Source organism: Gopherus flavomarginatus, chromosome 17 (assembly GCF_025201925.1).
Source record: "Gopherus flavomarginatus isolate rGopFla2 chromosome 17, rGopFla2.mat.asm, whole genome shotgun sequence".
Taxonomy (NCBI): domain Eukaryota; kingdom Metazoa; phylum Chordata; order Testudines; family Testudinidae; genus Gopherus; species Gopherus flavomarginatus.
In genome coordinates, this window is record NC_066633.1 from 13,041,468 (window position 1) to 13,063,979 (window position 22,512).

Sequence of the window (22,512 nt, forward strand, 5' to 3'; positions counted from 1 at the left end):
GGGGCGGAGCTTTCTCGTGTCTCGGAGTCCGGCCGCGACCTGGGTCCTGTCTGGCCGCGGGACTCGGCGGCATGTCGGGGCCGAACGGGGAACCGCATGTGTCTGCGGGAAACGTCGGGCGGAGCGAAGAAGGGGACGACGACGGGTTCGGGGAGACAGGTAAGAGAAGAGCGGCCAAGAGCCCGCCCAGCATCCCCCGCTCTGCGGTGAGCCCCGGACCCCACAGCCCCCGTCCTGCTCTCAGCTCCCCCTACTTGGGGTCAGCCCTGGACCCCTCCCCGTTCCCACACCCCTCACCTGGGGAGAGCCATGCCCCGCCCTCCCCAAACTCTCCCTGCTCCTAGCACTCTACTGACTGGGTGAGCCCCAGACCCCTCCTCGCCCATCCCTTGCTCCAAACATACCCCCTCTCCCTAGATAAACCACAGACCCCCCCTAGCATGCGCGCACCCTCCCTCCCCCATGGTTAACAAGGAGGAAGGATTGCAAGCCGAAACAGGGAAATAACAGGTTAAAGACTATTGAGATGTATTCAAGTCAGCAGGGCCTGATGAAATTCATACTAGGGTACTTAAGGAACTAGCTAAAGCAATATTCAGACCCTTCATAGAGCACAGGTGAGGTGCCAGAAGACTGGAGAAGGGCAAACATAGCACTTCTCTATAAAAGGCGGAAAAGGAGACCTGGGGAATTCTAGCCCAGTCAGTCCAACTTTGATACTTGGAAAGATAGTGAGGTATAAAGAATAGCCAGCATGGGCTTGTTAGGGACAAATCCTGCCAAACCAACATACTTTTCTTTGGAAAGGAGTATCTGGTGGGGTCAGTCTTGGGTCTGGTGGTATTAAATATTTTAATTAATGACTTGGATAATGGAGTGGTGAGTATGCTTATACAATTTCCAGATGAACAACAAACTGGAAGGGGCTGCTAGCACTTTGGAGGACAGGACTGGAATTCAAAATGACCTTCACAAATGTGAGAATTGGATTGAATTAAAAAGAAGAAATTCAATAACAATAAATGGAAAGTACTTCACTTAAGAAGAAAAAAAAATCAAATGCACAACTACAAAATGGGGAATAACTAGGTGGTGGTGTACTTTTGAAAAGAATCTGGGGGTTATAGTGGCTCACAAGTTGAGTATGAATCAATAATGTGATGCAGCTGCAAAAAAGCAGATATCATTCTGGGGTATATTAACAAGAATCCTATATAACACACAGGAAATAATTGCCCTGGTCTATTCTGCACTGGTGAGGCCTCACCTGGAGTGCTGTGTCCAATTCTAGGCCCTACTTTTGCAACAATGTGGACAAATTGGAGGGATTCCAGAGGAGAGCAACAAAAATGATAAAAGCCTTAAAAAACCTGACCTATGAGGACATTTTTTTTTTTTTAAACTGAGCATGTTTAGTCTTAAGAAAAGAAGGCCGAGGGGAGACATAAGTCTTCGAATATGTTAAGGGCTGATATAAAGAGAATGGTGATCAACTCTTCATCTGTCCACTAAAGATAGGACAGGAAACAATGGGGCTTAATTTGCAGTAAGGGAAAATTAGGTTAGCTATTAGGAAAAACTTCTGAACTATAAGTGGTGTTAAGATCTGGAATACACTTCCCAGGGAGGTTGTGGAATCACCTTTGTTGGACAAACACCTGTCAGAGACAGTTTAGATTTACTTGGTGGTGCCATAGTGCAGGAGGCTGGACCTGATGACTTCTCAAGATCCCTTCCAGCCAACATTTCTGTGGTTCTATAAAACTAAACCACCCAACACCCTAGTTTGGTGTCTTCTAACAATCTAAGAGCACCTTTCCTGAAAAAATCCTGGAGGATTTCTAGGACTAAAAAGGCCTTCCATCATACTGTTCTGGGAAGCAGCAGTACAACTAGTTACTGGCCAGGAAGGGAATAATCATGTTTTAGACCTTCCTCTGGCTCTGGCTCCTGATGAAAAAGAGATGCTTAGCTAGTCTTCTATGACAATTCCTTTGGGAATTTGAGCTTTAGGGACTATCACCTGCCTCAGAGATCCTTTCTGCTGGGTCCATTTGAGCTGTCAATCCAATTTAGAACTAGATTCTGAAGATGTCAAGGGTGTTTCTTCCTGAAATCACACAGATCCTTAGAAGCTGATGATTCTTTTGTTACCAGGTATCTCTATAGTTGGCTTTGAGTGGGAAGTCCTTAGATATGCGTTTTCTAAATAATCTATCATATCTTTTAGCCTGTCTCACAAAGCTCTCCTAGTTTGGAAGCAGGGACTGCACTGTTTTCTGTCCCTGTGCATTCTAGTCTCAGGAAGTCTCTTCACAACTGTAATTTAGAATGATGTAGTATCAGAATTAAGGTATAGCATTAATCGCTTTCAGCTGTGGCATGTGTGATTCAAGAACTTCCCACACTGCCTTCTAAAAGATTTTGGGAGAACAAGTGCTTGCGTTCAGGGCATTGGTAGCTGAAAACAGCTTCACTATCGGATCCTCTTATTTATTTCTCCCACATGCTCTCGATTCCTGAGTGCAAGCTGCACAGAAGTCCCATTAAGACTGGTCTGTTATTCTAAACAATGCTGTTTGAGAATTGGTTGTTGCTGCCCCTCGCTGTGTTTAGGGGAACAGGTCTAGCTATTTAAACATTAAAAATATTCTCTTTCCATGCAAGCTCTGGTTGACCTTGTGTGTGAAGTGAAATCTGTAGCTCCTCTTGAGGCTTGAATTAGATCATTTTCTTTGTAGATGTACATGAGAACCACATTCTTCCTTTTACTCAGGGCTTGGTGTGAGTGCTTTTCCCCCCTCCCTCTAGGAAGCAGCAGCATCACAAGTAGGTTTGAATGGCCTGTTGGACCTGGTTTGTGCTGATTGTATGGCATGATACATACATAGATCCTGCAGGGTGGTTTACAATGAATCCTTCCTAGTGTAGTGTTTTAAATGGTAAAGCAAGACCTATGTGGTCTCTGCACTATTGAGACCTGGATCAACAACTTCAGAAATTAAGGGGATAAGTGCTGTTTATGGAAATCAGAATTGGTCCACATTCATCCGTCTGGTTACTTTTCCCCTTAGGACCTTATGAGATGTTCCTATTCAGCTCATTCAAAGGGGATCCACTGCATTGCACCTTTCTTCCTCTACCCCTGCTCCCACATCAGCTGGTGATGTTCTGGAATTCTTTTTCCAGATTCTCATGTGCCAGGTCCTAGAGTGGTAGCTCTGGAGGTTACACTCTCTGTGCTAAGCTTCTCAACAGCACCCTTTCATGGTGCCTGTACCTTGATTAGGCAAGGCCACCTCTAGGGAGGGTGAAGAGATTAATTCAGCTTTTATCTATTCAGCCCTCTTGCAATGTGGATCCCTGTCTAGTGGAAGCTGGCCAGAGCCCAACCACTTACTTGAGAGATTACCAAACAGATGGCAATTTCCTTCCTGGTCTGTGACGCAAGTAAAACATCCTAGATCACATTACCAATCCCCTGAACTACCCAGTTTCCCCACAGACCTAGTTTCACCAGTAGATGTGATGTATCATGATACTAAGAGGATGCATATGGGATAGAGGACCTTCCCTGTATGTTCTGAGGTATATTTGCAAGAGGCCTTGCTGCCTGATACCTTCTTAGAATGAGTGGTGGTTGTACAAGAATTTAAATTATTCACGATATTTTTTTGTTCTCCTTCCTTTAGAATATGCAGCAATAAACTCCATGCTGGACCAAATCAACTCCTGTTTAGATCACCTGGAGGAGAAGAATGACCATCTCCATGCCCGCTTGAAGGAGCTGCTGGAATCCAACCGTCAGACACGCCTGGAGTTCCAGCAGCAGCTGAGTGAAGAGCAGAACATGCAAGCTGATGTGCAGGGCCCACACATGGACATCTAGTTCCTTCTGTTTGCTGGACACACACTGTCTAATAGTTTTTACTTCCAATGGGACCGCCATGGTCTGTGGTTTAATGTAAAACTTGACTAGAAAAGGTACTTGCTGTTGTGCATTCCCTCCAGGGGTTAAATGTTCTGCCCTTCTGTGTCTGTGTTTTCTCTTTGTGACTGATGCTGCATCAGCAAATAGGTGGGTAAGGGGAGAGATGGGGAGTCAGTACTTCCAGCTCCAGTTCTGAGCAGACAGTGACACCATTAGAACTGGGTATAAGAAGCCTAGGCTGCAAGTGTGGTCATTCATATATAGGCCCCTTTTGCCACAACTCAACTACAAAGGAAAGTGGTGACTGTTGTCCTGAGGATTGTCTAGAACTCTACCTCACAGACTCTTCTCCCCTAGTAAACCGGGCTTCTAAGCCTTACTGCTCTGGAGTTCCGTAGCAAATGGTGGCTCCATTCTGGCCCCTGACTTGCTCAGTATTAATTGTGGGGAGGGCAATAGACTTCTGCTGGGGCTGAAATCATCTGGTTTCTTTAGCCCTGTGGCTGCAGCCTCCCTACAGTCTACACTTCAGTTAAGCTTACAAAAGTGCTGTGATGAGAAACACTGGCTAAATGCCAGGACTCCAGTCCATGTATTCCTCCTTCAAGGCAAATGTAGTGTAAGCCACCATCATGCTCTACTTAATGTAGAGTAAAAAGCATGAGTGGCTCCTTAAACCACTTCGAGACTCAGCAGTGGCTGAGAGGTATCACCATATAGCAGCCTAATCTGCTCCCCTTGTAGTGTCACAGCCACATGGTGAGAGAGGGTAGGAGGACTGCCCGGCAATGCTGTCACATCAGAGTCCTTCCTGAATGTCTGGGAGATACAAACATGTTTGTAAGACTGCATGACCACTCTAAGTCTGTGAAACTGTTTTGATCGTGTCTGTGGCTTCTGCTGGCAAGGCCCAGCATTGTGAAGTGACTGTCACTTTGTACCGTTGATAGTATTTATAAAGAAACTTTTAATAAACCACCTTAAACTGAATGTCCTCTGACAAGCATTTCAGAGGCAGCCTCGCTTTAAGTGCTGAGAGATCAAATGACTGAGCTGCTTTCATTTTCTAGTCTAAAACTGGGTCCTGAGTGAGTCTGTTGCCTAGTGCACTGGCTCGATTCCATGGGAAAACATCATGTGAAAGTGCATAAATTGTGTTCGCATGGGGCTGACTCATCTGCCAGCAGTAAAATTCTGCTCACATCAGCAGCGTGACCTGTGAAAGGGGAACCACCTTAGCACAGCAGGAAGATGGCTAGTACAGTGAAAAGTCCTAGTGAGCCCAGTCTTGCAGCACGCTTTGCCAGTTCAAGGAGTGAGCCTAAGCTTTAGGAAGGTCAGCTTCAGCAACCCTTTCAGGTTTAACAGTACAGAGCTTTGGCTATCCCATGGATCTCTATCACATCCCAGCTGTATAAATAACACCCAATGCCATCCTCTTAGACACGCTAAAGCCAGGCTTTATTTTTAAAATAAAAACAGCAGTGAAGTGGAAGGTGTTTGCTCTGTTAAAAGAATCCGAAAATAAACATTTCCAGCAAATATTGTATGCAAAGGGCTCTCCCTTTAAAGCTGTTCTATCTGGGTTTGCGTCTGGCAGAGCGTCTACGCCCTGCTGGGGTTAGATTTGCTGCTTCTCCTTTGGCTGGAGAGCAGGTGTCTGCCTCTTTCTCTCTGATGCTTGCTGCCTCCTGTTCAGAATCCCCTTTGCTCACTGGGTACTGGGGTCTGTCTGTATCATCCCTTTGTCTGGTTTCATCACTTTCCTCTTCCTTACACATACTGTGTCCCAGCAACTCCACTGTGACACTGTCTTCATCTAGGAGCAGGCAGTCTTCGCTAGTGGTGGGGGACTTGCTACCCTCATCCTGACTTCCTTCCTCCTCTATGACCAGGGCGCCACATATATCAGTCTCACTGGTTGGGCTTTCACCCCTTCTCACAGAGGGGCCCAGCTCACTCTTATTCTCTAGAGACCTAGAGGTTTGTTCTTTTAATGCCAATAATTCTGTATCTTCCTCTCCCATGCCATGATGGGTATTCATTGTCTCAACTTCATCCTCTGTTTTAGCAGGTGGCTGCAGCTGCTCATCCGATGACTGGAAGCCCGAGCCACGGGAGCACAAAGAGGTCTCCAAGTGTGCTGCTGTAGCACGGTGCCTTGCTGCCTTGTATCTCTGTGCAAAGGAAAAATGTGTGAGCAATAACTGGCCTGAGACATTACAGGACAGTTTCAGCTGGTCCAGGAGAAACCTGCACAAAGACAGTAGCGAGTGACAGACTGCAGTGGCTGGCTTAACCTCCAAACAAAGCACAAGTCTATGGCTCTCTTGGGTGGGCTGCTGAAGGAAGGAGTTCATGCAGGTACAGGTCTGCTCCTGGCAAAAAGTGATGGTATTAGGGTTTTATTCCCTCTTGCATTTGCTAATGTGGAGGGATTAGGTAGAATGAAGCTGGGTATACAGAGCTAGAACCAGACTTTAATATTTGTTAATCTTGATCAGAGATGATACACTCAACTGGGCTATTGAGCTAAGTGAAATCAAGAAAACTCATCTCAACTACTGACTGAATCTAGCTTTGGAGGTGGGCAGGAGACAGGTAGTCTCACCCTCCAACTACACAAGATTATTGGTTGTTTTCACTCCTTACAGGCATCTTAAAGGGGAATAACTAGATTAACACAATTTTGCTGTAGCTAAACACAATGAAATGACAATGTTTCCTTTTGCACTTTGCTCATCTAAGCAATGCAATTAGACTGTCTGCTCATTCACTTTCTGCTTCTTTTGCAAGAGCTCCAAGGTTGGAGGTGGTGGTCTTCAGTAAAATTATGTTTAAGGGGATGTTTCTAGGAGACGATTTTAAGCAGCAAGTGTCTCCACTTGCAAGAGTGCTCCGACATTCACGAGATAGTGAATATAGGCCCTATGTCAGCAAGATGGGTTCCTAAACTGAGACCTCCAGGGAGAGATCAGCAAGGAGGTTAAAACTGACACTGCAACTTCAGGAAAATAGTACACAAGAGCCATGTGGGGCCAACCTACAGAAGTATAACTATGTATAACCATGGGATCCTAAGCCACAAAGGGATTTCCTCCAGCGTGTTAATCAGTCTGGAGGCCTTTACTTAGAGAGGTGGTGATGGAGACTTCTAGAAAGACTATGGCACTAAGTAAACAGCATGGGGCTCCTTTTCTTCCACAGAAATATGAAAGAGATTGGTGATGCTAAACTTAAGCCCTGGAATAAGGGGCTTGTACTGAACCCAACAGTTTAACTGGACCATTCTATTCAGGTTCTTTTACTGTGTCAGCACGCTGAGCTGCGCTATGGTACTTGGCCGCTGAAGGGGCTGCATTATTAACCATTTGGTACTGAGGACAAAAGGTAAGTCCTCCCTGTGATCTTTCCTGGCCCCTACAGAGTAAGTACAACTCTTATCATTCTTCGAACAGAGCTCTATGTAGCTCCTGCTTTTGGTAGCACAGAAGAGAACCATCAGGAGGCTCAGTAAGTCCTAATCTTTTAGGTTAGCTGGTCCAAGAGTTTGTGTCTGCTCGCGCTCCTGGTGCCAGAGGAAGAGAGCCCATTCTGTATGGGGAGAAACAGTTAAAAGGCCAAGTTGTCTCCACTGGGTAGACAGACACTTCAGTACAACTAAACATTTTTCATTAACAACCAGAAATCTCTCATGCACTCAAAGTGAACTGAATACATGATCAGCACCCCACTGCTGCCAGTCTGATGGTGCTTTTGTCTACCCCACAAAGCTGCCAGAGTTTAATTTTTAATTAAGTTAAAGGGTACACAGAGGGGTTTGCACTACTTCGTCTGTTCCAAATTGATTTAAGCTAAACCAGAATACAGCAGTTTAAACCAGCTTAAGTGTCCACAAAGCATTACATACTGGTGTAACGAAATCAGTTTAAAAGTCACATCCTAAACTGCGGCAACTCTTGTTGACCGAGTGCAAGGTAGCTGTTTCCAGATTGGTGCCTCAGATGCAAGCAGTTTGCTGCTAAAAAGCCTCCAGTGTGGAATTCTGGCCAGAAGTGCTGTTCACCCCATTTGAAAGAAACTGACATTTAATGCAAAAGACCATGACAGTCTTTAGTCCTCTAACCAGCAGTATGCACATTCCAGGGAGTAACTGCTTCCAGCTGAGATCACAAGATCAAAAGGGTAGTAGCTAGTTATAAATGGAGACTAGCCGTAAATATTTGTAGAAGGCCAACTCCTCCCAGTCATACCCACATACACCTGGAGTCAGCTACTTCCAACCACTTCATCAAATATCAATGAATTAGCCCTTAAGGCCATCCTCACTATTTTATAGATAGGAATGGAGAAGCTAAGTGACCTCCCTAAAGTAACACAGCAACTCACTCCCAGAAGAGAGGAAATCTGACTCTTAGTCCCCTAACTACTAGACAACACTTCCTTCCTGGTACCCCAATGGGTGGAAACAGGAGCATCTCCCCGGGTTCTAAGGGTGGTGGGGAAGAACGCTCACTGCTGCTATGCTAACTCATTTTTTAACAAGCGGGAAGAGGGAATGTAACTACATCAATCTGAATAACTTACTGAAGCAAAACATGGACAAGGGGGACTGGTTCTTTCATTCCGGAAGTGATCTGTACAGGGAATGGGTGACCCAGAGGAACAGCTGCAGCTTCACCTGCTGCAAAGATTTTTAAGAACTGCCCGCATACATGGAACATTTGTTTCCCCCAGCTCTTGGTAAAGGTAACAGGGATAGAAAGGGGACTGCTAACTCCTTTGCCAGCCTAGTGAAAGGTTAACCTGTCTGAAGACTAGCAGAAAAGCTCCATGGGACACACCATGAAGAAACTATGAAGACAGAGGAGGAGAAATGGGATATTTTTGCTGACGCAGGCCTTGGCCTGAACCAGCAGAGGAAATGCAAAGTGGAATTACCCCCTATTCCAAGGGTCAGGAAATGCCACTTCCGTACATAAGACTCAGGCAATGGTCACTGAAGGGGGAAGGAAAAACACTACAGTGCCACAAGAGCAGCCTGATGGGCACAGGTCACAAAATCTGATTACTGCCCTTTCTGAAATTCAAGCACAGAGAGGAGGTGGCAAACTCAGGTCCAGGCATCAAAATTTGCGACAGGCAGTGGAGGAGTTTACAGCTGAAGGCAAGGGCCATTCCTGTATCATCTTTGTGTGGACTAGATACAGCATTAACTGGCTGAACTCTGTGCCAGTGAAGAGCCTCCAGACAAGCTACCAGAAGCTCCCAAGTTGCTGCCTAGTCCCTGCTGACTGACTGAACTCTCAACAGTTTACAGATTATCTTCTAGAACTGGTCATTTTAAAGATGAGTTTCCAACTACCTGTCCCCTGTATAGATGTTACCTATATGTAATTTGAGTGTCAGGGCCTATTTCCAGTATTACGGACACTAAAGCTTCACCTACACAGATGCATATCATTTCCTGCTCTCTTTAAAAGGAGCAGCCTCTTCTTGTCCCCCACCAGCTTCACCCATTTGTACTTGCTAAGGGACCAGAAAAGTCCCAGCCTGAATCAGGGATTCCATTTCAGAGGTTCAGTGAACGGATCCAATATTTGCTGGGGAGATGGAGGATTTCCAACTGAGAATGGGCAATGGCAGCCATTAGCAGTAGTTAGGAAGCAGGAGCAGAATGGCGTCTCATCTACAAGGGGAGTTGAAGACAAGCAGAGAGCATACCAGATGAAAGCTGTGGCATGACAGACATTGTGCTGGACACTGAGGACAATGGGAAGGTGCTGAAGACAGACAGCTCAAAGAGAGGAGGTGCTGAGGGAATACAGAAGACACACACAGGGTGACAAATGCCAGGCCATGCAATTGCCAAAGGGGTCTAACCTGAAAGTTCTCAAAATGCATCAGGGACTTGCAGTGTGTGACCCGGGCAGCGGAGTCACTATGGTAGAATTTGTGACACAGCCTGCAGAGGTAACCTGCGACGGGGACCAGAAAATCCAGGCCTGCAAAATGGGAGGGGAATGGAAATCATAGATCACATTGAACAGAACTCCAAAACAATAAGAATGTTAAAGGGGAAATTAAAAAAAAGAGTTTTGCTTCTGTTAATTGTGGATTTTCAAGATCACTTGCTGAATATCTCATTTAACCACAGTACAGCTGTGGGCTGATATTCAGAGAGATCAGGTTGCCAAAGAAAAGAAACTACATAGCATAAAAAAATACAATGAAACTACAGAGACCATATGACCAGCAGTAATGGGCTCAATCCAAGCAGAAGACAGCAGGTACGTGAGAGAAACACAGAGAGAACATTCACAGCATTAATCATTATTCTGTCTGCCACATGATAGTGGAAGGTTACAGCAATGTGGAAAACTGGAGTAAACAGAGATCTCACTGTGCACAGAGCAACTTCTGCTGGTGCCTACGCCCAAGCCCTCCCCACAATATGTAACTTTCTGGGAAAGATTTTAGAAACCAAAATCTGAGCGGCTTACAGAGATTAGAGTGGTGGCTAGAGAGAGCACAAAAGAAAGTTCTGGAGGCAGTGCTGCACCCGAGCTCAGCAGCTCTTCTGGAGGCAGTGCTGCACCCGAGCTCAGCAGCTCATCTGTTCTGATCAGATACTAGCCTAAAGCATTAGTTCTGAAGAATACAGAAGAAAGGCCTGCCGTTCAATCTCCTTTCTGACATCACCATGTGCTGACCTGGCTCTTCAATGCAGGAGAGAAGCATCTCTACTGACTGAGACTTCAGTTCTAGGGAGTGTTCTGAATGGGGCACTTGAGCTCCTCTTTGGGGCATCCCTGATCCAGTAACTCTGCTTTCTACACGGCTTGTTCAGCACTTCACCTTTTCACACTAGCTCCTTCCCCACTCCACAGTTGGTCGGTCCTCTTGGATGACATCAAGGGTTCTCAGCCCCACCTCTTGAAGGGCAAGAGGCACCTGCCAAACCCATTTACAGCTTTGACAAATGGCACATGCCTTACACTTACAACTCAGCAGATCAAACTTCATCCCTTCTCCAGAATCCGCTAACCTTCACTGGTCTGACATGAATGCTGGAGAGAGTCCTGCTTACTGCTGGCAACACGCTCTTGTTCAGAGGCCCACCCCCCCATACAATGGCAGCCTCTGGCCCCAGAAGGCACTCTTGGATACACTGCTTGTCTGGGTTTGCTTACCATAGGGGGTATCTGGACAGTATGTCTCATTTCCTTCACAGTCCACTGGAGACTTTTCCTTCAGCCCAACCTGAACGAGATATCAAGAGACCATGTCAGTGCATGGAGTCCCCAGCCTGCAAGGATTGTCTACTGGGGCTGCATCCATTGCTCAGCTCCCCTCATGGGCCTTTAACCCTTTCCAGTGAGCTTGGGGGCAAAGCTGAGATCCAACATGGCAGGAAGGGGCTTTTGTTTCCTATTATCCCCTTCCTACTATAAAATACACCCCTTAATTGTGTTACCATTCAGTATTCAAGCCATGCTGCACAGGTTACATTAACAGCATAGTGTATGGAACAGATTAAATCCAGACACAAAGACCAACTATCAGGAGAAAATTTCATTAGCAGGGTTAAAAACCACCACCTGTATTTAAGGCCTAAGCTACCTCAGCTGTGTCCTTCCCACTGTTAGTTGTTCTTGAAGCAGAGAGCTATTTCATCTGGAGAACACTTGCCAAGATGTATCCATTTGTGGGGTCCAGTTAGGAACAGAAGCAAAGCTGCTAATGGGTCAGCTAAAGCAGAATGGTGGAGAGTGAAGTGTAAACTGTTTTGCCTCCCTTGTCAGGGTAGCCAGGATATCTCTTGCACATGAAGGGCTCCCTTGTATCACTCATGGAGATCAAAGATCCTGTCACTCTTTGCCAAAAAGTGAAATCAGATTTCAGAGTATCTTAGATAGTCCCCTTCTTGTCCTGTGCTCTGGGAATGGAGTAGATAAGTCTCCAGAATGCCCTGAGCTCAACTGTTCCTGACTGACTGAGCCATTCGGATCCAACTCAGATAATACAGCTCACATAATACAGCCTTCCATTTCTGTTATCACTGTGTACCTGCGTGGTGATGGGATCTTCATTCTCTGTCTGCACCACCTCAGAACCTTCCTCTTCACCAATTCCTTCCTCCTCCTCCTCCTCCTCTTCATCATCTTCAAAACAGCCAACAGCATCAACTGTGATTAGCTCCTCTGAGTCTTCTGGCCCACCTAGCTCCTTCTCGCCCAGCCTCACCTGCCAGACACAGAAAGGAAAGATCAGACCAGACTAACTTCAGCACTCACATAATGTCCCTCTTGTTCATGGAGGACGACTGGATAGGACTCCTGGTGGAGTCCGGGACTGCCACATCCTAGGATGAGCAGATGGCATTGCTAGAAAGCAAGAAGGCTATCATGCCCCCTGTCACACATACAGTGCTCAATTATCAGTCTACTCCTTCCAGTAGTATTGGAATGCAGTCAGGGAGGAGAGGAACCACTCGATAGGAAAAATGATGCATCTCTTCACTGGTTTGAGACAAGGAGGACATATGCATACTCCTCCCACACATCCCAAGCATAGCCACTTCTGTAACGCAGCAGTGCTTCCCTCCAATCCAGTTCACATTACCTCCTTGGCCTTCTGCTTATGCTCAGGGGACTTCATGTGCTCTACAAACTTGCGAGGGGTCTTGAAGTGGCGGCTGCAGACAGTGCAAAAGGGACGGAGAGAGCGTTTGGCCAGCTGAGCAGAGAGGGATGAGAAGATCTGATTGGTTAAGACAGGCACTACTTTGTTTCAATTAAGCTGAATTTAAACAACTTCTCTCTCAAAATCATGACTGAATCTAGAACAGTCAGGCCACCTTCTTACAGCACGGGGGGCGGGGGCATCCTGGCATACATGTGTCCACATTCCCAAGAGGTGGCAAATGTGTGGGGAGAGCAACGCAGAAAGGCTCTGGTTGCTCATGGTCTTGAAAGATCTCATGGCACTTGTCCTATGAGATGAGGTAATTAACACTAGTGTCCTGACCAGATTCCAGCTTGGGTAATTCCAGACTGCCTATCTAAATTTCCCCATGCAGTTGAAAATAATCAAGGAAAGAGCCATGCTGCTATCATACCTCTGGACGGACAGAGTTTAATAGTAAGCAGGGCCTGTAGTAGCCATAATTGGAAAACAAAAGTTGTGCTGCTAGTCAGTGCCAATTTGCTCAGCATGACACCCAGGAGTTCCACCAGCACCAGTGTGCAGAAGCCCAAGAGAACTAGATGCATAAAGAGATCTGTCTAGAAATATCCTCATCACCACAGTGCAATGCCCCAGTGTATTCCCTCCAGCTCACTCCCCTGCCTCTAAGGATAAGTGAATGTCTTTTATCACTCGACCCCCTTTGTAAATCAGGGCAGTAATTTGTTACCTTATGTTCTTGAGTCCTTCGATGTTTGATTAGATCCCCTGTAAAGTGTATCTGGCAGGTGTTACACCATCGCTGCTGGGTCTCTCTGTGGTGAGAAGAATGGCTCAGGAAGAGATTCCCTTGTGTTCCCCAGGGAACACTGCTTTTGCAGTTCTGTGCGGTCTCAGCACCTACTGTGCTTTTCTCTCCATAGACTGTTTCAGTTCCTATCTCTCCCACCTTTAGCTGGTTTGGTTTCACTCAGTCTATAAAAACACACCCATCACAACAGTCCGTAGGCTGATGAACTGCATTAAAAACTACAGTGTGACAAAGGCAGTATAGCTACGCTATAGGAAGCAGATGAATAATTTTCCCTAAAGGGGGCTACCTGCTGGGGTTAAGGCCTAAGAGTACAGAGAGGCCTTGAACTGTACCCTGAACATTGACACACACAGGCTGGGTGGGACCAATGCAGAGGCAAGTTCTAAAATCAAGGGCCTTCAACTCAAAGCCCTGCCTCCCTGTGTTCAGATCTAGGGACTGCTGGCAAGAGGGTCCCAGCTGAAGTATCTTGAGCATTTCTATTAGACTTTATCCGAGATCTGATATATGCAGTGATATGTACTCTATTAAAGGCCAGCCATAGAGACACACCTACCCTGTCCATGTCTGATCAGGTCTCTTCACAAAACACTGACTAAACATAAAAAGTGAATGCTGTTTTTACTGCTTTGGGATTTTTGTTCCCCATTTCTGTACATTCTGAGAACAAGTGGGGAAGATGTGACAGTTTTACTTGTATCCAGAATTTTAATCTGTTTTTATAGACTTGTGCTTTGCAATGTTGGTTTCTGGGATGATAGGGACACATAAAAGGTATTTCTAAAGTTCCAAGCACGGCCATATCTAGGTACTGGCCTAGCTGGGATCAGCCCTCTTTACCCTCCACCTCCAACATACTGATACATACCCATCTTTCTTAGCCATCAACGTCTGCTCCTTCACCATGGGCAGCAATGAGACAAAGCAGACATTACTCATGTGCTGAATTTCCCCAAGTCGCTGCTGGTGCTGAATTCCAGCCATGTGGGATTGGAAATTCTAATGAAGGAGAAATTCCATTTAGATGGACTCAGAATTTAAAAAAACAAAACAAAACAACAAAACAAACAAAAAAAAAAAACAACACAGCTGGTCAATTCAATTCTATTCCCTCTACTGATCTATAATATTTGGAAAGCTTAAGAACATGGCTTTCTGTGGATTAGCCAGCACTGGAGCTTTAGGATGTTAGCTTGCAAGCTCCTGGGAGGAGCGGTTTATTTTATTTGTTTATTTATAGGCTTTTCTCGGCCTCTTGTCACCATCGTGCCTGATGTCTTGAAAACATGTCTCATGGTGCAACATTTTTACCACAAGTCCCTGGCCATGCAATTTCTTCCCTTGGCCCCCAGTCTCAGCCAAACTCTAGTGTTTATACCTGCTGGTTGCAGCAGTTGGTCTTGCAGATATAACAGAAGAATTTAAGGACAGACTCAGGACTGGTATCAGCTGTGCCCAGTTCACAGGTCCACTGTCCTGGCTTCAGGCCTGTGGTGCTGATAGCTCTGCTCTCACTGCTCTGCTGGATAGTCACTTTCAATGAGCCCCCCGAACTCAGCACCTGCCAGAATGAAAAGTCAAGAGAGTCCAATCTAGAGGAGATATTTAGGGGCTTCTGATGAACAAAGGGTTAACCTAATTTCCATACCACCTGGAAAAATGCATTTAAATTAAATTTCAGTCAGTCAATCTCATGTCATTTCAAGTTTTATGTATAGGGCCCTACCAAATTCAGTCTATTTTGGTCAATTTCACAGTTGATTTCAGCTATTTAAATCTGAAATTTCACTGTATTGTAATTGTAGGGGTCCTGACCCAAAAAGTTGTTGTTGGAGGGGGAGGGGTCACAAGGTTAGTGTGTGTGTGGGAGGGTGTACTGCTACTCTTACTTCTGTGCTGCTGCTGGTCGCAATACTGTCTTCAGAGCTGGGCAGTTGGAGAACAGCAGCTGCTTGCCAGGAGCCCAGCTCTGAAGGCAGAGCTGCTGCCAGCAGCAGGGCAGAAGGAAGGGTGGCCTGGTGTGGTATTGTCACCTTACTTCTGTGCGGCTGCCTGCAGAGCTGGGCCCTCTGTCAGCAGCCGCTGCTCTGAAGGCAGCACAGAAGTAAGGGTGGCAATATCGCAACCCCCCTAAAATAACCTTGTGACCCCCCATAGCTCCTTTTTGGGTCAGGACCCCCAATTTGAGAAATGCTGGTCTCTCCCATGAAGTCTCTATAGTATAGGGCAGAAGCACACAAAAGGTCAGATTTAATGGTCCATGATGTGTTTTTCATGGCAGTGAATTTGATAGGGCCCTAGTTACCTGTACACACGCAGTGTTATCATCACTGTGCTTGGTCCACAATCACTTTCATTATTAAAGAAATTAGTTGCTGGATCTTCCAGCACAGAGAGTCACTCCCAGGCCAATGTATATTTCTATGCTCACAGTTCTTGAGTGGACCCTGGACATCAGGGAAGGCTGATCCAGTTATTGGTGACTACAGTGCTCCACAGTGCCAGCTGGAGAATTCCCATAGCTTGTGCTTCCCCACCAAAGAACTACAGGCTGTTCAGCACTCCACATAATGATCTAGGCTGTAATGTAATTCCTTAACAGTTCTGTAAGTGTATTGTCCTGTCCACATATAAAGAGACACCCCCACTTTAGAACAGAGGTGTCACTAGCCATGGCAGACAGCTATGCACTGGCAGAGCTGGACACGTTGGATCTGGCCTGGAATACAGACAGGCCTTTAGGTGTTACTTTAATCATAAAACAACTATTAGCACAGGCTCCCAGTCCACAGTTGTGTTTCCCTGCTGGCTCCAATAGTGTTATACCTTGGCCTGCTTCTTGCCAGTCCACTTTCTGGAGTGGCAGGACCCAGCTAGCCTCTCCCTCCTGCTGTAATTTCAAACCATAAAGGTAGCTACCAGCATTCAGCTCACTTCTCAGGAATGGCAGGGAACGAAAGGCATGCTCTCCATCTGCTTTAACTGCATCCCTCACAATCTCTCTACTGAATTCTAAACTTTCATGTTTATCCTCAGTGATTCTACAGCCTCCAAAACAGACCTGCTTGATGGGGATGACTGTTCCCCTTCCCAGACTGGGCTGAGAGAAGCTCCTCTTGGGAAACTCAGGCATTTAAGAGCCATTAATTAATCCTTTAATGTAAATTTTAAGAAGAACAGGGAAGAAAAAAAAAAATCCACACACAAGACCCTGCCATCCTTCCAGATCAGTATAAAAATCTTTAAATTAGTCATAACTCCAATGGTCAGCATGCAGCATGTGACGCTTTTAACAGGGGTGCAGATTTACAATAATTAAAACATTGCCATAAACTGCTGTAATTTAATCAGAGGCAGACCCTGCATAGCAGCTTCCTTCCACAGCACAATGCCACACCTGGGCCACTGACATCAACCCCAGAGCCGGGTGACACTTGGTTTTCAATCACAATGGAGATCTGGGTAAAACTGACTCTTTGGGGCAGGGAGACATTCTGAGCACATTGTCCCTTTATGCGAAGGACCTCCCTGTCTACCTACCTCTGGAGCTTTCAGTTCCTCAGAGAAGCTTCTCTCCTTGGAGGCATCTTCAGTTGTATTCTCCCTCATACTGTCTGGTCCTAAAAACAGAAAGATCCTTTAGCTGGATTAAAACTAAACAAATGATAGAAAAACCAAGAAACAGATGCATGAAGTCTGGAAGCTTACATCACCGCAGTACACTGATATTACCCTAGTTTCACAGGGCCTCAACCTGGTTTTCATAGAGAAAGTCTTTGTACAACATGGAAATTCATCCCACTGTTTGCATCTGGCTGTTCAAAACAAACTGGAAACCCCTAATTTAACTGGAAATGGGATAACTACTGGGGCATATTCTTAGGTGATTGGTCCCAGTATTACTCTTCCTTCACTTCTCATCCTTGGAGCGTTTTTGAAAATATTCATGGTATCCTACACTGAACATGGCAGGTGTAATTCCCAGCTCTGGCGACACACACGCGCACACACACACACGCGCGCACGCACACACACACATGCGCACACACACACGCGCACACACACACACACACGATCTGCTCCAGACAGCATGCTAAAATAGGAGTGGGGCTGTAGAGGTGTGGGGGCTCAGGCTAGCCACCCAAGTACATGCCTACTATCTCAAATGGGGTTATATTCAAGTAGGTAGCCCAGCCCACACTGTTATTTTTAGATTACTAGCATGTATATGTCTACCCAGACTGGGAATTACATCTTCCAGATGAAGTGTAGATATACCTCATGTGTTACACCATCTCTCTAGCAGGAGGGAACCTACAAATCCACACAACTCCACCAGCAGGCTGGGGGCTCCATCCCTCACGTCGGTCATGATAACCCCTTACCATCTGCCTGGGTTTCCATGCTTGACTCCTCTGCTTCCTGGCTGCCTGCAGCATCCTCTATGGGCACTTCTTCCATACTTTAATTAAAAAGAAGAGAAAAGGAGAACAAGATCAGGAAGATGGAGAGGCTTAAGCCAGTACACAAGGTGGTGTTTAAACCACAGGCCAAGGAGTTCAATCTACAGCGTTCTTAATAATCAAGCAAAAAACTGAAATCTCAAAAATAAGTTGATAATATTTTACTGTTGCAAATGGTATTTCTGGTGACGCTTCAGCAGAACAGAACAAGGAGGGGCTCCATAGCATACACACAAATATCAATCATACCTTTAAAAGCCAGCCAAAAGAGCTTGAATCAGTTGTTCAGGAATAACTGTCTTAACCTGATAGAAGGGTGCAGAAGAGGGCTGCCTGGAAGTTATTCACACTAAGGGGTTCTGGGATTCATTTCCTGCCTTGGCTGGTGATCTGCAGGACAACTGCAACACTCACCTGTTCTAGGGATAGGGGAAGATTAAAACTGAGGTCAGGAGGAGACCTTGTTGGTAGCCAAGCAGGGATTTTCAGAGTTGTCTCACTGAGATATCAGTTTCGTTCACCATTTTCCTGACATAATTTTGCATTTGATTGTAGTGGATAATCAATAGCTCTAAATACCAAACCCTGCTAATAGGAGCTAGCTTTGTGATTCATTATTGCCCTTGGTCTGATTCGAGGAGGGGAAACAGGCTCCTGAAGGGATTGCTAAGAATGAGTCACTGATCAGCAGAATGATCTGATAAGGCAGATTTCTTTCTGATTATATGTCAGCACTCAGAATTTTCAACTAGGTTTTAAATATGTCCTTCTTTGCAGGCCAGACCTACATTCCCGCCTGTGACACACTTCAGCGCACTCTGAACTCAGTAACAGCATCCAGTCTGCATTAGGATTTAAATACACACTCCATAATTTAGCAGACGGATAAGTGATAAAGTAACTGGGTTACACAGCTATAAATACACAGCAAGATTTTGACACTGCAGACAAGGACAAAACAAGAGTGGCTTGTATGATCGTTATTTGTTAAGTGTTGACAGTATGCTCAAACACCCTACACACACAGATGGAGGGACAACTCCACAGGGTCTCTAAGTTCAGAGACCTAGAGGAGAGGGTGTCACTTTTTGAAACTGAGGAGGAGGCAGCATTATATTGACACTTGTTACCATTTATGGCTCTTGTGGGAGGACATGGGATTTCAAGGAGTTGAATGAAAAGGGTGGTTTCCTGTTGCATTGGGATAAGGAAGTTGTTCCAGGCATATGGACAGTGCAGAAGGCAAGAGTGGGAGAAAGAAATGAGGGAGCATGGCGGGTGGCATCACTGGCAGAGAAGGGGAGAGGTGGGAAGTGATAAGAAACAAGAGCAGAAATATATGTAGGGTAGTGCTGTTCAGAGTTTTGAGAGGGAGGTTTAGAACAGTAAACTTCATTTGCACCAGAGATTCATCATCAAGTCATTCTCAGATAAATAAAAACACTCTCTAAAGTTAAACTATGGACTCAGTTGCAGCAGAACCTTGCTAATCTGCACTCCATACATAAGACACACACTAAATCTGGTAGTCTCTAGCCACCACTCAGTAAAAACTTGAGAGTCACTGCAGCAAGGTCTCCTATCACTAAGACTTAACTATTTATCCAATTTATGCTACAAAATATTGATTAATACACTGCAAATTATTAGCATAATTAAAACCAAACTACATTTGGCAAATGGATGAATAAAGTATATGGTGTAATGAGTCAGCCTTTGTTTTAATTGCATTTACTCACTGTCTTGCTAATTCACAAGGCATCCCCAAATGCGGAATAATATTTTGCATTTCTATAATGCTTTACATGATCGAAGTGCTGTACAAACATCAAATCAATCCTACAACATCCTCCACAGAGTTCTTTGTTAATCTCTAATCTACTGACGAGGAACCAGGAACAGAGAAGTGAAGAGATTTGCCCATGGACTACACAGTGAATTGGTAGCAGAGAACAGATTAGGTTGCAGGAGTCCTCACTCTTCATCGCTAGTGCATATTAGGGAGCTTCTAATGCACTTGAACAGAAAAAGGATTTTGCAAATAAATTCACTTTGGAAAAAAAGTTATCAAATCAATGTCTAATAATTCTTATTCACTCCCCCAACCCCATACATGTATAACGGTAACAGGATCTGAGCAGGATACAGTTTGGAACAGCACAGGCTACTTGCTGAACTGTGTTCCATACTCTTCCCACCAGATGGCAATATGACATTGCATGGTTCCTGGTTTAGCAGTCAGGGGCAGAGCAGGGAGCAGAGAATTTGCAAGATGGGCCTTTATATTGTGTGTCATTCCCCTCCACCTTCATTCAAATAATAATACCAATTGTCTGTGTTTATTCATGCCAAATCGATATATGGATCCAGGCAACAGAGGGGCTCAGGAACTGTCATCTTTGTAGCCTGTCTAGACGTGGTCCATTGATTCATCTCTCTATTCATCATCTTTGTGGCTATGACACTTGCAGCATCCTTGGACTCAGCAAGTGCCCTGAGGTTTTTTGAGTCACCCAGAGCACCAGAGATATTCCCCCCAAATGCCGGAAGTCAGGCTGCCATGGTAGTGCTCCATTTTACTGAGAATACAGCAATGGAATAACAAAGCATTTCTATGGCCTTTTCAGGAGAAATTACCTCTTCAGTCTCTTTGCTGCAGGCTCAGTGTCCAGTATGGATTCTGCTGGCATTTTTGGTTCTGCAGGGATAAAGAAACACACGTTACCTTAGCAGAACAAACCATGGCCCATCTGATTTGATCTCCTACCAAATGGCCTATGTCAGATACAGTACTTTAGAGCAGATGATACGACTATAAAGCACTTGGCCAGTTCTAGCTTGGAGAAGGGTGGAAATGGATCACTAACTCAAGAGCTTAGTAATGACCTGGGAGATGGAGTTTTATTTGTAGAGGTTACTGCTGTAAGCCTGACCTAGAGAGAGAGATATGAACTTATTACTAACCAATGGTTGTTTGGGTCTTAGTCCAATACCAAAGGGACAATAGCCCACACCACAAAATTCCAATACTACACATTAAGGTCAATTGTGAGACCTGTCAACCTGCTCAGTATCCCTGTAATCAAAATCAGTTTTCCACATGGAAACAAGCATCCTATTAAACAAGTCTGTTTCTTTAACAAATTGGTTGCAAGTGGGTTCCACCTCATACAAGTTTTAGTCTATGGCTGCCATGCTGAGTTCAGTGCTGGTAAGGCAGCATGACAGCTGTTGTTCCAAAATTATTTCCTTTTCTCATCCCACTCAGGAGGTTCTTCTATACTGAAGTGACTTACTAGACAGGCAAAGGAACAAGTAACCTTATCTGAAACAGGCACCAGTGGGGAAAAGATCATAAACTATCAGGGTTGGAAGGGACCTCAGGTCATCTAGTCCAACCCCCTGCTCAAAGCAAGACCAATCCCCAACTAAATCAAAGATGAAGGGGATTATAACATGGGAGTGGTGTAATGCAACAAGGAACGTTCCTCCTGCTCCACAAGTAGTACATCGCATACATCATCTCAGTAATGCATACAGCTTCCACCTGATTAAATAAGAGATATGGAGCTGGTTTGCAAAAATCAAAACACCTAGCTAATGGCATAAATGAAACCCAGTGCAGGAGTCTCTGACTGGAAGCTATGCCAGATAGGTTCATCTTCCAGAAATCCGCTCTTGCGGTAAGCAGCTAACAGGAGACTAAAGCCATCTCCTGTTTTTGCTGCATCAATATTCTAGAGAGATTTCTTGAGCATGCTCAGAAGATTTTGTTGCATTATAAGGCCCTCTTACCTGTGGGTGAGGAATTGTTCTGTTCTGACCCAGCCTGGGTACCTTCTGGGATTTCAATTTTCTCATCAACTCCTTGTGCCTGAGATGAGGATGCCTGGTCCAGTTCCCGCTTCTTATCAGGACCCCTCTGGTAATCCTGCAATGAGCAAAGAGTCTCAGACCCAGCTCTCTTCTCCTTCTCAAAGCTCGGCAGAAATTCCAATACTAGACAGCCTGACGGTTTGTCTAAGACTCTCCACCTGTAAGCAACTGAAAGTGGATGAACAGAGCTCTGCACATGGATTCCAAACTGCTGGCATCCACTGACACATCTCCAGGATTTTAATGGAAGCTGTGGCAGGTCCAGGATACTTCAGAAAGGCTCATGCAAAACCTGCCTGGGCTGGAAAGAAGAGCCCCAAATAACTACTCTTCCTTTTCTCTCCGAGCCAGACCCAACCAGAACATTAGACTAAGCCAGAAGCTCCAGTTAAAATGGCACTGAACACTGGACTAGGTAACACGAAACCTGAGGCTGAAACAGAGGAGAAATCCTGGCCAGTTTAAAAAGGACCATCTTCAGTAGATTCTCAGACAAATCTGAATTCAGACTTGGGGAATGGATTGAAGAGGAGAAGAAGCTGGGGATTAGTAGTACTTTGCAATTGTGTAATACCTTTCAGCGAGAATCCTAAAAGGCTTTATAAACTTTCATCAATTAAACTTCACAACATCTCTATAATCAGGTATTATCCGGATTTTACAGGTGGAAAAATGGAGGCAGCGAGAGATTAGGTGACTTGTTGATGGTCACAGCGAATCAGCACACAGCTGGGAATAGA

At 45.3% G+C, this 22,512-nt stretch overlaps 2 protein-coding genes and 1 long non-coding RNA gene across 7 annotated transcripts in view; 2 read left to right on the forward strand and 1 right to left on the reverse strand.

Moving 5' to 3' along the window:
- Positions 1–6,101, forward strand: BBLN (bublin coiled coil protein). Of its 2 annotated transcripts, XR_007770067.1 has the most exons (3): positions 1–159; positions 3,693–3,984; positions 6,006–6,101. XR_007770067.1 is itself a non-coding variant. In XM_050927117.1 (2 exons), the coding sequence occupies exons 1-2, from the start codon at positions 72–74 to the stop codon at positions 3,887–3,889; spliced, it is 285 nt and encodes a 94-aa protein (XP_050783074.1). In that variant the 5' UTR covers positions 1–71; the 3' UTR covers positions 3,890–4,921. The 2 variants fall into 2 exon arrangements, 1 of the variants encoding a protein (XP_050783074.1); XM_050927117.1 differs by lacking the exon at positions 6,006–6,101 and having other exon boundaries at positions 3,693–4,921.
- The window catches only part of CIZ1 (CDKN1A interacting zinc finger protein 1), a 24,179-nt gene continuing 7,037 nt past the window's right edge, over positions 5,371–22,512 (reverse strand). The window contains exons 5-16 of the mRNA XM_050927115.1: positions 21,692–21,827; positions 20,534–20,594; positions 17,819–17,895; positions 16,974–17,053; positions 14,812–14,994; positions 14,302–14,432; positions 13,350–13,434; positions 12,557–12,670; positions 12,002–12,178; positions 11,125–11,194; positions 9,815–9,936; positions 5,371–6,108 (exon numbers count right to left, since the gene is read on the reverse strand). Coding sequence (XP_050783072.1) covers positions 5,509–6,108; positions 9,815–9,936; positions 11,125–11,194; positions 12,002–12,178; positions 12,557–12,670; positions 13,350–13,434; positions 14,302–14,432; positions 14,812–14,994; positions 16,974–17,053; positions 17,819–17,895; positions 20,534–20,594; positions 21,692–21,827 — 1,836 coding nt within the window. The 3' untranslated portion in view covers positions 5,371–5,508. The remainder of the gene's footprint in view (positions 6,109–9,814; positions 9,937–11,124; positions 11,195–12,001; positions 12,179–12,556; positions 12,671–13,349; positions 13,435–14,301; positions 14,433–14,811; positions 14,995–16,973; positions 17,054–17,818; positions 17,896–20,533; positions 20,595–21,691; positions 21,828–22,512) is intronic.
- LOC127036299 (uncharacterized) overlaps positions 6,197–22,512 on the forward strand; it is a 27,206-nt gene continuing 10,890 nt past the window's right edge. For all 4 annotated transcript variants that reach the window (XR_007770070.1, XR_007770071.1, XR_007770068.1 and 1 more), the window contains exons 1-2: positions 6,197–6,295; positions 7,230–7,321. This is a non-coding gene — a long non-coding RNA (uncharacterized LOC127036299). The remainder of the gene's footprint in view (positions 6,296–7,229; positions 7,322–22,512) is intronic.

What these genes read in the sequence shown, in the direction of transcription:
- BBLN (XM_050927117.1), top strand. Translation starts at nt 72, where the DNA reads ATGTCGGGGCCGAACGGGGAACCGCATGTGTCTGCGGGAAACGTCGGG. An exon ending in CGACGGGTTCGGGGAGACAG is followed by an intron (nt 160 to 3,692) that starts GTAAGAGAAGAG and finishes TCCTTCCTTTAG; the next exon opens with AATATGCAGCAATAAACTCC.